Below are 16,276 nucleotides of genomic sequence, written 5' to 3'. Positions count from 1 at the left end.
AGGGTATCAACTGTAAAGTAGATGAAGCCACAACCTGAGAGTTGAACAAAGCATACAAAATTTTATGACAATACATCACTCGAACGGTTTGCTCAGTTGGAAGAGCACTCGCACAGAACTCGAGATGTTGAGGGTTCAAGTCCCGCATTGTTCATAAAATTTTGTTTTCAAATTTTATATGTGTATTAATCCCAGAAGTGAGGGTTCTATTCTACTCTTCCTACTGTGGCTTCTGTGGAAGAAGTAGATGTGTCTCCTAAGTTTAACAGAAATTATCGGTGTTAAGATTACATAAAGTTTTAATTTTCTTATAATATCTGATACAAATAATATACATGCTGTTAGACTATAAAGGACATATACAGATAGAATAAATTAAATTATTAAGTGATATAATGACGACCTGTATAGCCGAGTGGTTAGAGATCCTACCTACTAAACTAGAGTTCCCGGGTTCGAATCCCGGTAGGTGCAAGCATTTATATAATGAATATGGATGTTTGTTTCCAAATCATGGATGTTTGTTTCCAAATCATGGATGTTTAAATGTATTTATGTAACTTTATATGAATTTATGTATGTTTAAGTATATTGTATTAAATATATCATTGTCTTGTAACACCATATCACAGGCTATATATGCTTAACTTGGGGCAAGATAATTTGTGTAAAAAGTGTGTCAATATTATTATTATTATATAAGTACTTAATGATATTTACAACTTAATCTTATTTATTTTAATATATTTACAAAAACTAATTACAGAAGGAGTGTTAACTATGGATAGGAGACATTTAATGGAGGTTGGAAGGGGACTTCAGCAGGTATATAACCATACAGAGAAGATTGCATTACAACAACTGAAGAACATATGGTCCAAATTTCCCTCATCAAAAACATAACAACATTAAAAACATAACAAATTGTTGAGATTATGTCAACATACTTTAGATAAACAACTGCAGAGCCAGTTACAATTGTTGCTCCAATTGCTCCCCAGAGGAGCTTACGAGGCTTTGCTGGTTGATCCCTGCCCTGATCTGATGCATATCTTCGTCTTGGAGATCTCAGAACTATGAGGGAACATGATCCATCACTAATTTTTTTCCGGACCTTAAATGAAAACATAACAAAGATAATTTTAAATAAATAAAATAAATTTAAACAATTACTGATTTTTTGTAACCCCATTCTTATATTTTTTTTTCTGAATTTACTTAACTCATTTGTAACTTATTTATTATAGTATTGTATAATATGTGTGTATAGTATTGTGTAACTTATATAGCTTGTAATTAGTTGTTAATTTGTATTACTTTTGTTTTGTGGTTTTTATCTTACCGTTGCTTGCCTTTTAACTAAAAGTGTCGTATAAATTATTGGAAACTTAACTGGTGAAAGTGTAAGTTTTAAGATTTGTTAATATTTAAGTATCATAATACTGTTTGTTTCCTATACATGAATAAATAAATAAATAATAATAGAGGAAACTCCAAAACCAAGCAAAATTAAAAAAAATGTTCACCAATTAGTCATAAGAAAATATTCTGGAATTTAAAATATTTCGTAGATGTTTCATTAGTGCTGTCAGCTGGAGGCTATGACCTATTAACCAAGTCACCATCCGGTCGATTATTAAAAATATTAAGTATTTATAAAAATCGGTAAGTCAGCTGATACCTACCTACACCTAAATGTTTTAGGTTATGATGTTTTGTGATTATGACAGTAATACTAGCATCCTATTATGTAATTAATACAGTACAGAATTAACTGATACAAATATTTTCAAGTGCACATGACAATTTCACCTTATAAATAAACGAACAGTTACGTAAATATTGATTGATGTTCAGTAAAAACGTTAATTTTTTGGGCACAAATTCTAAATTTAGGGCAATTAACCGTATTAACTCATTATAGTAGTACAATATAAAGTCATTCATTGCGTGTTAATAAATTCTCACCAATATTAAGTTGGGACTGGTTATTTGTTTAGTAAGCCTGTACATTTTTGGAACTAAAAGTTTAAACTAAAAATATTGTAATTTTGTTTGATCTGCTTGACATTACTATTTACTTCATTTCTTGTCAGTTGTCATTACTCCAAAGAGTATAATAATATATAGGGAAAAGAGAGCCCTCTCTACGCAGCTCAAGAAAGTTAGCCCCCAATTTTTTTTTATTACATCGTTAGTTCGCCATTTGTTCTTGATTGTTCTCTATAAACATTTGTTTGTTCTCGTTTTTTTTTTTAAATTTGCAATTCATTAAAATTGGTTAGGTTAGGTTATGTTAGAACAGTTAAAACAACGCACGAGCCGAGCGTAGCGTGCCGCGGCAGCGGCCGGCGAGTGCCAGAACCAAATAGTAGGCGTTTCCCCCCATTTTTAACTAATTGTTTTTAAATAAACAACAAAAGAACAAACAATTATTTATAGCGAACAATTAAGAACAAACTACGAAATAACGATATGCGATATTGAAAATTCAAAAATAGAAATTATTTTTTTTGGGGGGGCAAAGTTTGATGAGCCTCTCTACGCATTATGAGCTGTCTATTTGAAGACTAGCGCCATCAGGAAATTGGCCCCGAAAATAACTATATATAAGCTCGAAATTATAAATATAATTTTTAAGGTTGTGACGCAATTTAATAACTAACTCTACTTTTTAATGTAGGTATTGCAATTTTTTACCGTGTTGAAATTGCGCGTAGAGTTATATATTTAATTTTGCCACAACATAGAACGTAAAGGATAGGATTGAGTAGTGTTGGTATTAGTAATTGAGGTAATTGGGAGAAAGAAATAAAAAGCAATGTTTGCTTATTAATATTATTTTTTATTTTTATAATATTTATGTTTATCGTAATATTGTTGGGCAGCTGTTTTTGTTTCGTCTTCACCCACATATGTTTATTTTCCAGACAAAATTCGATTGATCGATCTGCACCAGCTATACAAAATAACATTTATAGTTGTGTTATTAAAATATTGTTTCAACTTTTCTTTATGTGTGGTGCAATTAAGGATAATCTACCATCACATCTGCTATTTATATAATATGCTTTTTTAAATTTTTTTTTGGGTATATCTGTTTTTAAGATCCCAGGTATTATATTTTGAATGTCATGGAAGCAATTTTCTAATTCTTGATTTGGACAACATAACCATTTTTTATTATTGTATTCTTTTGCTTTTATATAATCATTGTTATTTCTATCATTTTTGGGTTTTTTGATGCTTGCAACTGCATACTTAAAAATAATTGAGCTGGTTTCTTAAATTTCATAGCAAAATGTTGAAACACATTGCTGCTGGACAAATCTTCAGCACCTTTTTTAACCTTGCTTTGAAAGATTGTCCTTTTTTTCGCAAGCGCTATATTTCTGCTTGAAGATGCTTGATCTTTGTGCGCTGTGGAGCCATTAGATCTGTGAAAGAATGTTTCATTTACAAATTGTATAGTAGATAATATAGTACAGTAAAGTCTATATATATATAAAAATGAATTGCTGTTCGTTAGTCTTGCTAAAACTCGAGAATGGCTGGATCGATTTGGCTAATTTTAGTCTTGAATTTTTTGTGGAAGTCCAGTAAAGGTTTTGATAAGAAGAAGATTTAATATGTACAGCACGACGTCTGTCGGGTCAGCTAGTAATGAATAAAAATATATTCAAAATTTAATTCCCACGTGGACATTAGCTGTTCTCAATCCTATCAGGTACCAATGCAGCCTTCATCAAAAAAGACATTTGGCTAAATAGTCTTATGTCACGTCATGCATTAATCTGCTGTTATAAAATTACTGTCACATTTATGGTTAATGTTTGTTAAATAAAGACCTTTCGAATTTCTTATTATGTTTAATTTCTTATGTGTGTTGTAATATTACATCAAAGCCCGCCATCTGCCATCCCGCCAAATGGACTAGATCTAACAATAGTATCATCTTCATTATTCCTGTGCTGTGAATGGCAAGTTCATCAGTCTTTGGGCAGCTATCACTTACCTACAATCACAAAATTTTCCATGGTAGTGTCGGAAACTGAATCTTCTTCAATTCCATCCAACATTCCTCCACACAATAATCTGAAAATAGTAAATTGGGACCAATATGAGAACTTAGTAAATGACTTGTTAAAACAATTTGAAATAAATAATTGTAATCTACAGAAGTCTTACAATAACTTCTGTTCCATAGTTCTTAGAGCGGTAGAAAATTCAGTACCTAAAACCAACTATCACTGTAACAATATTACTCATCTACCTAAAAGAAAGCGACAACTTCCCTGGTGGAATGAGCAATGTACTAAAGTGGTAGAAGATTGCAAGCAGGCTTATCTGTTAGTCAAATCAAATTGCAATATCCAAAACTACATTCATTTAAGGCAAGCTCAAGCAAAGAAAAAATGTATATTAAGACTTGAATGTCGTAAATCCTGGACAGATTTTTGCTCCACCATAAATAGGTTAACGCCAATGAAACAGATTTGGACAAAAATGAGGAAATTTAAGAACTTATATTCTAATAATAATTGTTTCTCTAGCAATAATTGGATATCCAACTTTTTACACAAATATACTCCAGATACAGTACCAAATTTGACAAATATTCACAATAATCATCCTTTAAATAGCACCAACTCTTTTATGATTGCCCCTTTTACTATTGATGAATTAAAAGCTGGTCTATCATCAAGAAAGGACTCTGCATGTGGTTTGGATTGGCTCTCCTATAAAATGTTTAAACTCCTAAACTCTTCTAACTTAAATAAGTTTCTAAAAATATTTAATCTCCTATGGAACAACTCCACTATTCCAGAAGAATGGAAAACAAGCTGTCTTATTCCAATTTTAAAGCATGGGAAAGATTCTAGTTCAGCTGATTCATATCGTCTTATAACACTAAGCTCGTGTGTTGGTAAAATTTTTGAACAATTAATAAAACAGAGATTAATATTTTATATTGAAAGTAACAACCTCTTACCTGATAATCAATTTGGATTTCGATGCGGTCGTTATGCTTGTGAGAGTCTACGGCATTTATGTCTTGACATCCATAGTGCCCAGATTGACAATAAGATATTGGCTGGTGTTTTTTTGGATGTTGTAGGAGCATTTAATAATGTTGATTTAGAACAATTATCATCCATTCTTCTATCCTTAAATGTCCCTGAAAATAGTTCGTTGGATATTCAATTTCTTGCATGGTCGTAAACTTTATGTTAGAGTCAATAACCAATTAATAAGTCCTCGATATTCATATAGAAGCGTATCGCAGGGCGGAATTTTGAGTCCATTGCTCTTTATAATCTACATAAATCAAATAAATATTGTCTTGGGTAATAGAGTTTCTAACCTCCAATTTACTGATGATCTAGTAGCGTATAGTTCAGGACTTAATTTATCAAATGTTGTGTTAGATCTTAATGTAGCACTCAAAGAATTGGAGCTTTATTTTCAATATCTTAGTCTTGAGGTCAGTATTGACAAAAGCAAAGTAGTAATATTTTCAAAGCATTCTATAAGAATAAGAGATGCAAAAATATATTATGGTACTCAGCAAATTTCAATAGATAATTCAATAAAGTTTTTAGGAGTTACCTTTTTAAGTAATTTTAGATGGCACAAATATGTCGAAATAATAGAAAATCGAGCATTAAAGGCCTGCAATATTCTGAAATCATTAGCTGGTACATATTGGGGTGCAGACCCACGCATCTTGCTAACACTATATAAGTCATTAGTCCGTAGCCATTTTGAGTATGCCTTCTTTTGTTATGGTGGAGAAATTACATTAGTGAATAAATTAGAAAAAATACCGAATAAATGCTTAAGGATCATAACAGGCGCTTTTAGGTCTACTCCTATTATATCATTACAAGTAGAATGTAATATTCCCCCACTAGCTCTTAGATTCAAATATCTACAAACAAAATTCTTTCTCAAATTAACTTCTATTAATAATCATCCACTCCTATTAAAGATAAAGGACTATATTAACCGAACTGACAATAATTCCTACTATCAAGTAGAAGGCATCTCTGATTTGTTACATTTTTCTTGTGATCATAATCTATTTTCTAGTATTCTTTGGCCATGTTATTTAAATTCTTATAATTCAAAATATACACCTATTAAAATAATTATTAATGAATCATTAAAATATAAGGAAGAGGTATATAGTATGCTGTCAGAGTGGCAAAATTATAACCAACTTTATACTGATGGATCTAAAAGTAATACTGCTGTCTCTATGGCAGTTTATGACATACAACTGCGGAGTGGGTTTGGTCATAGGTTAAATACCTTGGCTAGTATATACACAGCAGAATTTGCTGCCATATATGCTGCCCTAGAATATATTGGAGAACAGTCATATAATAAGACTTTCAAAATTATTGGCAACAAGTTGTTCAAACAAAGGGCAAATGGTTAGCCGACATTAAAAACGAAATCTCTCCTCCCTGGTTTGTTAAAAAGAAAAAATACTTACACAGAAAATTTTACACCACAATTTGTCGGTTACGTCGACATTCTCGTAGTGGTGCTCATTTATTTAGGATCGGTGTTTTAGATTCTCCAACTTGTCAATTCTGTAATTTATCCATCCAAACTCTTGATCACATTTTCTTTGACTGTCCCCAATATAATCTTCAAAGATTTACATTGATAGACTGCATCTTGGATATTTATAAGAATGCTGAAGACATCCCGCGCTCACTTCAACAGTTATTGAAAACTTATGACTGCTTCGTGCCGCTTTACAAATTTATAGTTTCAACGGTAGGCGAAATTTGAAAATACGGCTTGGCTTTTGATACAATCCCTTACACAGACTTAAAACATATTCGTCCATAAATTATTATTGGACTTGTGTTTATAATGCATAAATGTAAATATTATATTTGTAGTTATACCTTAAATTAGTTTCATATTATCTTGTTATTATATTCTACTAATATTCATCATTATTACTTATAATTCATGTATAATATATTTCTTATAACGTATATGAGATTTATATTTTAGTATTATATCATAAAAGTTTATTATTAAAAATAAGGGGCTAAGCTTGATCTTCATTGGAACAAGAATATTATCAATAAAAGACTTGGCTTCGGCCTTTCATGCGAACCTATATGTATATGAAGAAAATGAAACATGAAGAACACGAAATACTACTTTTATGTGAAATTGTACTACATATTTATGTTTAAAGATGAAGATGATATAAAGACTTAGCTTGACTTTGAACAAGCTGTGTAACGTGAAGAATAGAAAAAATAAAAATGAAGACTTGGCTGTATGGGCTTTTGACCCCTTTGCCTGTCCAGATGGACGAACATAACAAAAAAAAAAGATTTCTGCTTTAAAAAAAGTGTAACCTGTCAATGTGCTGCCAACTGCAAATTGACAGTTGTAAAAGCCTAAAATTGATTGTTCAATTTCAATGTTTAGTGTTTACCATATTTTACATTTGAGTTTTAAATTAATAAATTTTAGGCACAATGATTCGTTGTGCTTTTTCAGGTATTGTAACATTAAATTAATTTATAATTAATTATTACTATCTACTCATTAATATATTAAATTTATTATATAAGTATATTGGTGTGAAGGTTATAGTTTTCATTTTCAGCATTTCGCCACTTTAGACCCCTAGCAGTTTCCAGTGTTATTCCAAACTGTATGAATGATGTAAAATGTTTCTCGTCAGTAGTGACGTCAAAGTATGACAACATAATGATTAAAAAAGTAACTGTAGTAAACTCCTCCATCATAAACAATAGACAAATTTTGGATATCTATAACAAAATTGAACCTACACCTATAAGAACAGTTACAAAATTTAGTCTAAGAAAAGGTAAAAGAAAGTCTGTTAAGGCTGTTTTGAAGAGATTCATGAGGTTAGAATGGGGTGCTTGGATCCGAACTAAAGTTGGTAGACATAAAAGGATGTGGAAGAAATCTCAACCACAAAGAAGACGTTTGAGACAGCATGTGTTCTGTAATGCGACACAATCGACTTTGTTAGATAAAATGGTCACTAGGTTTTGGAAGAAACCAAAGTACTATGTTGAAGATCCATATGCTCCATATCATACAAGAGAAGAATTTCACTTAACTCGAAAGAGACCTGGAAATCATTAAATTATTTTAAGATGTATAAGTAATATAGGTTCAATAAATTTTTAGATATAGTAGTTTACTTTATTTTTAATCCAATCTAGATATCTTTTTGTATATTGTGTTTGTTTGCAATGTTTTAACTTTGGCATAGGCATCAACATTTCAGCCGAGATGTCCACTGCTAGACAAAGGTTCCAAGAAAGATTGCCATGACAATCAGTCCGGCTGTGCCCTCATCCAACCTATTCTGGCGATCTTGACTAGATTGTTAGTCTATGTTAGTTAGGTTATTATGTTAGTTAGATGGTATGGGTTTGATGAAAAAAAAAATTCTGAGTATCAGTTCTAAGTATGGGGAACCCCCAAAATTTATTGTTTTTTTTCTATTTTTGTGTAAAAATCTTAATGCGGTTCACAGAATACATCTACTTACGAAGTTTCAACATACAGTTCTTATAGTTTCGAAAAGTGGCTGTGACATACAGACTGTTCCGTTTTTCGGCATTTGGCTATGGAACACTAAAAAGCATCTTCAATACTGTCATCCTTTTAAGAATGCATGTTGGCAATTAGGCAATGCTTACCTCAATTAGAACCTAAATGAATATTATATAGCACTAGTGTTAAAGTTTAATTTGGTTCCATTATTCTATAACCAAATATTTTGAACTCCCAGGAAGTATTACCATAAGCCATATACATAGCATAAAACTTAGGTAACAGACTGCATATTCAAATAGGATATGAAACTTATAACTTATTCGAAAATTTATGCCTCAGACCTGAGAAGAACGGGCGCAAGAAACTCAGCAGGCATCTTTTTGGTTAAAATTATGATAATTTAAATAGCCTAACGGCGGTTGCCCCGTTTCCAATCTGTGGTATCATAAAGAAATCCATTAATGATGTTATAGTAGGTAACTTTAATTTCACAGTTTAAGTATTATCACAATTTCTAGAAAATTCGCTTATGTGCCTACGTGCATAGGCGAATTATCAAGAATATATTGAGATGCAACAGTTAAACGGCAAATGTTCATTTCTTTAAATTTTGCTCATAATGATTCTTTAGGAACAAGGATAACCTTGTATATTATATATATAAATATATAATTGTATATTATATATATAAATATATAATTGTATATTATATATATAAATATATAATTGTATATTATATATATATATATATAATATATATATATACAGTCAAAATCTGTTATAACGACATCGAAGGGACTACTCATATTGAGTCGTAAAAACCGATAGTTGTAACAACCGGTGACAGGTATTAAAAGGAAAGATAATATGTATATTCATGTAGGAAATTAAACTGCATTTTGTTTACTTCAATACAAACGTATAATATAAAAGAACAATATCATTTTTCTATCATTTTGTATGCATAAGCGTATCGTCACAATTTCCCTGCATGTGGAACTCTTCATTAAAAAGAACAATCTTTCGTAATACACTAACAGCATTGAGACCGTCAATCAAAGTTGGCACTGTAAATGGTTCTTCCGAGTCTTCCTGTTCATTTTCAGTTTCCTCTTGAACTTCACGTACAATATCATCCTCCGTAGCTGGTGCACAAATTGCAATAGATTGATCTACATCAATGAACTCGTCTGTTTCAGTAGTAGATAAAGCAGGTCGTAAATTTTGGGCTAATTGAGCCAAAGAAATATTGTCCTCTTCATCGTCGTCAATCACATCACCTGAGGTTCTTGTTATAAGACTTGTAAGATCTTTAAAACCTGCATGCCCAAAGCAGTTAGCTATAGTTTTTTGTGAAACTTTTTCCCATGCTTCGGATATCATCAAGAAGGCATCAAGAACCGTAAAGCTGTTCTGATTATTACTGTCAATGCTTTGTATTAACTTTAAACACTTGCAGTCTTCTATAATGAGATTTTAAACATCTTATTACAACCTAGGTCCATAGGTTGCAGTACAGATGTAACATTTGGTGGTAAGAACACGAGTTTAATACACTTCAGATTAGTAACAGCCGGATGAGCAGGACAATTATCAACTAAAAGAAGAACTTTCTTATTGTTTGCTTTTAATTCAGCGTCCCAGTTTCGTAACCATTTTTCAAAAAGTTCCGATGTCATCCATGACTTCACATTGTTTTCATACGTTACCGGCAGTGAGCGTATGTTTTTAAAGCATCTTGGTTTCTTAGATTTCCCAATAACTAAAAGCTTCCTTTTACAGGATCCTGTCATATTTGCTGCAACCATGATCGTTAGTCTCGTCTTGGACATTTTTCCTCCCGAACAATTCTCTCCTTTGAATTTTAAAGTCCTGTCTGGTGTCATATTGTAAAAAAGTCCGGTTTCGTCTGCGTTATAAATGTCTTCTGGACTGTAGCCTTCGCATAATGTAGGCTACTTTTGCGTAATTCATTCGTCTACAGCATCTTTATCCACACTGGCAGCTTCACCACTCATTTTCCCGCCGACAATGCCATGTCGAGCCTGGAAACGTTGAATCCAACTAGACGAGCAAACAAAATCTTCACCAAAACGTTGAGCAAAATCGTTTGTTTTTTGTTGAAGAATTGGTCCATTTATTGGCACATTATTTGTCCTTTGAAATTTAAACCACTTTAACAAAGCTTCCTCAATCTTTGTATGCCGCGTTGTTCTGGCTCGTTTCATTTTCAAAAAATTCTTGTCGTAAAGGATTTTAATTTTCTCCCTTTCTTTCCAAATGGTTGAAATTGTCGAGTGAGATACACCATATTCTTTTGCCAGGTCTTTGTTTGGAATTCCTTTCTCTAGCTTTGAAATAATATGCGATTTTTCTTCGATACTGATTTGTTTTCTTTTTTGCGACATGTTACAATTTTCACAGTTAACTCAACAATAATGTTTTGGTGCGTCTTGTGTAAAGATAAGTAACAAACTAGTGAAACTGACTTAAGAGATATGACGAAGCGGGCCTTGAGGCTACGGCATGCATGTGCTTTGTTTCTAAGAATTACAAAAGACCCTAAACTTTGTTTACTTTTATGATAATAGCCATTGACTATTATACTGTGCCAGATGTGGATACAGTTACCTATTCAAATTGTTTACAATACAGCTGAGCCGGTCGTTCTACAGATATAATTCTCCGAAAACATTAACCAAATGTGGTCGCTTAATGCGGTATGTCGTAGTAAACAATGTCGTAAAAACCAATGTTTTAGATAAGGCGGTCATATAACATTCAGCCAGGACCTTTGATTTTGGTAAATTTAACCGGTATGTGGTTCTAAACGATATCGCCATAAACGGTTTTGACTGTATATATATAAATATAGCGCGATTAGCGCTCTTCTGCAGCACAAAGATTGTGTTAATATCGGCTGTATTGCCTCATAGCAATATACCATAGGACATAATACTCTGAAAACAACTAATGTAATTTCTAAACTAGTCGCGCCGTATCTATGTTTATGTATGCTGCAGAACTAAGACTATAAGCTAATTCTGCACTATGGGCTATTTTAATTTTGAAACACGATTAAGGGTGCTGTATCTGCCAACGGCCTTGAGTGTCTGATCTCCCCGATATATTTCGCGGAACTGGCCGCGCGCCCAAGCTACAATGTAATACCGTGCCATCGTCGAAACGTGCGTTCGGACGATGCCCGCTGTTGTCGAACTATCGATGGATGGTTTATTATAAGCCGGAAATCATCTATAATATCTGTAGGGCTATTGAATATTGAGGTTCAATAATTATAGTATAGTATTGCTGTGTAGTATACTATCTATATTATATTTACTATATATACTATATATAGCTGTGTGTCGATAATATCCATCCTATGTACAGTGTGCAAAAAAGTTTTTGTTTCCATTTTACTTTCTCGAACGAAAACGAATGATATTTTTATTTTTTTTAATGCCTAATGTACTTATGTCTATTATTTAGTAACATCGGTGCATCGGCTTTAGGTAGTAACTTGTAGTAGTTATTCGATTTATATGGAAATAATAAAAAAGGAACTATAAAAAAAATCGTATTTTATATATGTGTAGGTATAGTTATTTATAACCGACCAAATTAAGTCCGCTGTGGGCGGTCCATTGAATGAGTGCACAAGACTGTCGGCCAGCAGGGAAAAGTGGCGAAGTCTCCCATCTGCCCCAAAAGATTCCACTTCGTGATGACCACGACCGCTCTGTCAAGAGTGTAACGACGAAGAAGAAAGATATTTATAACGTTATACGTATTTTTGTTTGAGATTTAGTTATTTGCCATAGTTAAAAGATATATTTTTACTATATTTTATTTGTACTCTAATGCTATGATTGTCATCTATTAGAAATATCTATTTTAAGAACAGTCCAAATGTAACAAAGACAACAAAAATATTAAATAGGACATTTACACGCGTTGTTATCCTAAATATTTTATTTAGACAAAAACTTATCAAATACCTAATAATAATAACTTTAGAGCTTAAAGACACGTGTCTGCGAACTGTAACTGCGATGATATCGCTTAGTGTGTTAAAAGTTATAACAGTTAATATAAACTGTTACACTGAAAAAAACACGAACCATGTTAATATTAAATGCTATAAAGGAATAAATTTAATTATATTTTTTTAAGTTCTGTCTGTGATCAGTAACATCTATTAACAATCTCCAAATTATACTCGATAAAATTAGTGTTCGATTTGAAAATACTAAATATTTTGTGAAAGTGACACTACACACAATCTATATATATAAAAATGAATTGCTGTTCGTTAGTCTCGTTGAAACTCGAGAACGATTAGACTGATTTGGCTAATTTTAGTCTTGAATTACTTGTGGAAGTCCAGGAAAGGTTGAAAAGTATGAAAATGCTCGGAATTAAAGAAAAACATCAAATTTGTTTCCTTTGAAGTGCCCCCGTCCTTCAGATATTAAATTGAAAGTTTAGAGACTGAGCGTTTGGAGATTTAAATAGAACAACTGCTTGAGTAGTATGAAAACTGTCAGGAATATGTGGAAGATGATATATTTTACTTCAGTTACATGATATATATATATACAAAACCCTTAAAACTAATTAACCAATTACAATTGTTACTTAAAAAATATTAACAAGTTTAGAAAATACACACCAATACTAAAGCTTACATTTTGACCAATAGTTAAACTTTTCATTCAATAAAAATTGAGAATAATATTATGTGTTCTATCTCGCTCTAAAACTAATGTTATCGCAGCAAACCGGCCAGCGAGCGCGCGCTTGTGTAAACTCGCGTCGAAACTCGATTATCCGATGTCAATGAGCATTTAGCACCCACTCTGTCGCTCATTGATTAAAATTGAATGAATAGTGATCGACGCCGCGACGCTTCAGTCGAGTACGCTCTGTTATACCCCAGTTATGTAGGTATTAATGCTGACTTAATTGCTATTCCATCTCAACCAGCATTATTGAATCAGTTATATAAGCCCTAGCTGCGCGCGGGCAGCCAGTTCGTGCTCGCTTCTCATAAGTTACGGTTCTGCCCAAGGGTCTCTAAAACTATTATTGTATAATCAAGTCTTCATATTCCTTATAATATATTATATTTCTCTATGTTAAATAAATGTTTTTTTTAAAAAGCGACGAAGACCCATAACATTTTTGGTGGCAGCGGTGGGATACGGAAATCCCCAGTGACCTTACATTATTCATAAACCAATAAAAATCATTACTCATAAAAGTGTGAACCTGTGATCGTGAAAAGTGTTATTCATCGTGTAATCAAAATCTCCAGTGATCTTAAACCCAATAAATCAAAAATCACTATTCATAAAACCGTGAACCTGTGATCGTGAAAAGTGTTTTTCATTGTGTAATCAAAATCTCCAGTGATCTTAAATCATATACAATCCAATAAATCAAAAAGTCTCTATTCACAAAATCGTGAACCTGTGCTCGCGTAAAGTGTCGTTCATCGTGCAACTTGCAACACAAATCGTCGTGAAGGACTGAAGAGTCAGCATTTCGGGAATCACGTCTTATCGCATCAATGCTCGAGGCATTCGCCGTATTAGTCGCCTTATCGTAAGTCTTTTGTCATTGTTTTGTCTAGAGCTGTTCATTAGGGTCCCTCCAGACTATTTGTTAAAATTATTATAATCAATTAGTTTGTCAATTATTTTACAAGATTTTATATATTTTATGTCATGCATCATTACACCTGCGACGTGTCGCGTGATGTAATATGCCCAAAGTCTCCAAGGTTGAAGATACCAAATTAAATATTAACATCCCTGAAGTGGACGAGGCCTCCACCGATCTAACTAAATCACCAATACATTCGCCAAGAATCACTAGAGCCACTCTCGCAGCAACAGTCATGGCTGAATTAGACCTAAATACCCTATTTAAATTTATTAAACCTTACGACGGCAGCCGAGAATCAGTCAATTCATTTATAATTAATTCCAATAACGCATATGAGCTAGCTTCCGACTCACAAAGACCAGTTCTTTTTAAATATATTCTTAGCCAGTTGCATGGAAAGGCAGAAATTGCTTGCTCTATAAAGGAATTCACATCCTGGGATCAACTCAGAGAATTTCTTAAAACCCAGTTTTGTGAACGCAAACATTATTCACATCTTCTTACGGACTTACAAGAAAGTAGCCAAAACCCACAGGAAAACGTTAGCCAGTATTCACTTCGAGTTGAAACTTGCCTCTCACAATTATTAACTGAAATTTCCTTGTCTAACACTAAAGCTAAAGAGTTACCTGGTCGTACAGCCGCTATGGAGGATCTTGCCCTCCACCATTTCCTTATGGGCCTTCAACCACGGGTCTCGAACATTGTGAGATGCAGGTCGCCTAAGAATCTTAACGAGGCCATAAACCTCGCGATATCTGAAGAGAGGATTCAACAAAGTATTTTCAAGAGAAATCCTAATAATGAGCACAAACCAAAACCTTTGAATCAGAATCGGCAACCACAAAGGTCACCAAATCCAAACAACAATTCACAGCCTTCAACTTCTAATTTTCAGGGATCAACAATCCCATCATCAAGTATCATTTGCCGATACTGTAAAATACCGGGTCACGATATATCAGTGTGTCGGAAACGCGACTAAAACAATCGTTTCCGTAACCAACAAAATACATTTCAGAAACAAGGGCCTCTCAGACCACCCACACGTGTCCATTTCCTTCAAAACACATCTAGTGAAGCCTATGGCCAAGACGAGGTTGATGATGCTCAACCCGGTCAAGGTCAGGATTTAAACTAAGGCCTGGCCCGCGCTTGTGCCATCCGGGCCGGAGATCTTCCAAAATCGACACAACACTCAAAAATCACAAATTCCTACCATGTACTAACCGACAGGGTAGCCAGCCCCAAACCGACAGTACTATTCACCTTAAATCCAACACTAACCGACAGGGTAACCAGCCCCAAACTGACAGTGTTACTACCATCTTACCATGTACTAACCGACAGGGAAGCCAGCCCCAAACTGACAGTACTACTCACCTTAAATCCAACACTAACCGACAGGATAACCAGCCCCAAACTGACAGTGTTACTACCATCTTATCATGTACTAACCGACAGGGTAGCCAGCCCCAAATTGACAGTACTATTCACCCTAAAACCAACATCAACCGACAGGGTAGCCAGCCCCAAACCGACGATGTCTCCAATTTCATATCTAGCCCAAATCAAGAAAACACTCACAATCAAAATACACTGGCCTTCAAAAGTAAGTATCACACTTTTAAAATTGGGATAACGATTTAAGTTCACAAGATATACTTTCGAAATAAAAAGGACTCCAAATAGAATTTAATTTTGTACATAAAAACTTTATAGTCGGTAACCTTCTTTTAAGAATTGGCTGAAAAAAAACTTCAAAAACAAAACCATTCCTTTTTCAAAGTGGACGTTTCCGAATTACAATTTTACCATTCACATTTTTCTTTCTGTTTTAAATTTTTTTCAAAATCGATGGGTCTTGTTTTAAAAATTTATGCTAAAAAGCACATAATATTTATTTATCATGCCTCTTTCAGTTGAAGAATGTGCTAGGATCATGGCTTTTCTGGAACTAGGCATCAGTATGCGTCGCACTGCAAGAATGGTACAAAAGCGAAGGTACGAAGAGACTGGACAC

At 33.3% G+C, this 16,276-nt stretch overlaps 2 protein-coding genes, 1 long non-coding RNA gene and 1 pseudogene across 6 annotated transcripts in view; 1 reads left to right on the top strand and 3 right to left on the bottom strand.

Annotated features, from left to right (window-relative positions):
• The window catches only part of LOC126979711 (MICOS complex subunit Mic60-like), a 32,052-nt gene extending 29,942 nt beyond the window's left edge, over positions 1–2,110 (bottom strand). For both annotated transcript variants that reach the window (XM_050829181.1, XM_050829182.1), the window contains exons 1-2: positions 1,969–2,110; positions 948–1,114 (exon numbers count right to left, since the gene is read on the bottom strand). In XM_050829181.1, the coding sequence (XP_050685138.1) occupies positions 948–1,114; positions 1,969–2,013 (212 nt within the window). In that variant the 5' untranslated portion in view covers positions 2,014–2,110. The remainder of the gene's footprint in view (positions 1–947; positions 1,115–1,968) is intronic.
• Positions 2,111–2,850: 740 nt separating this feature from the next.
• LOC126979862 (uncharacterized) lies at positions 2,851–6,535 on the bottom strand. 3 transcript variants are annotated; one of them, XR_007732901.1, is made up of 3 exons: positions 6,503–6,535; positions 4,994–5,179; positions 2,851–4,095 (listed from the first exon to the last, which is right to left on the bottom strand). It is a non-coding gene; the product is annotated as an uncharacterized LOC126979862 (long non-coding RNA). The 3 variants fall into 3 exon arrangements; XR_007732900.1 differs by lacking the exon at positions 6,503–6,535 and adding an exon at positions 5,611–6,341; XR_007732899.1 differs by lacking the exon at positions 6,503–6,535 and adding an exon at positions 5,366–5,535.
• A 900-nt stretch (positions 6,536–7,435) lies between these two features.
• LOC126979832 (39S ribosomal protein L35, mitochondrial) lies at positions 7,436–8,210 on the top strand. The gene is made up of 2 exons (XM_050829395.1): positions 7,436–7,539; positions 7,649–8,210. Exons 1-2 carry the CDS (start codon positions 7,518–7,520, stop codon positions 8,158–8,160), a joined length of 534 nt encoding a protein of 177 aa, XP_050685352.1. The 5' UTR covers positions 7,436–7,517; the 3' UTR covers positions 8,161–8,210.
• A 1,321-nt stretch (positions 8,211–9,531) lies between these two features.
• On the bottom strand, positions 9,532–10,554 carry LOC126980049 (major centromere autoantigen B-like; annotated as a pseudogene).
• Between the last annotated feature and the right edge of the window lie 5,722 nt (positions 10,555–16,276).

The sequence above is a fragment of the Leptidea sinapis genome, chromosome 4 (assembly GCF_905404315.1).
Source record: "Leptidea sinapis chromosome 4, ilLepSina1.1, whole genome shotgun sequence".
Lineage (NCBI taxonomy): Eukaryota > Metazoa > Arthropoda > Insecta > Lepidoptera > Pieridae > Leptidea > Leptidea sinapis.
The sequence above is the reverse complement of the archived record's forward strand: the minus strand, read 5'-3'. Positions and strand labels throughout refer to the sequence as shown.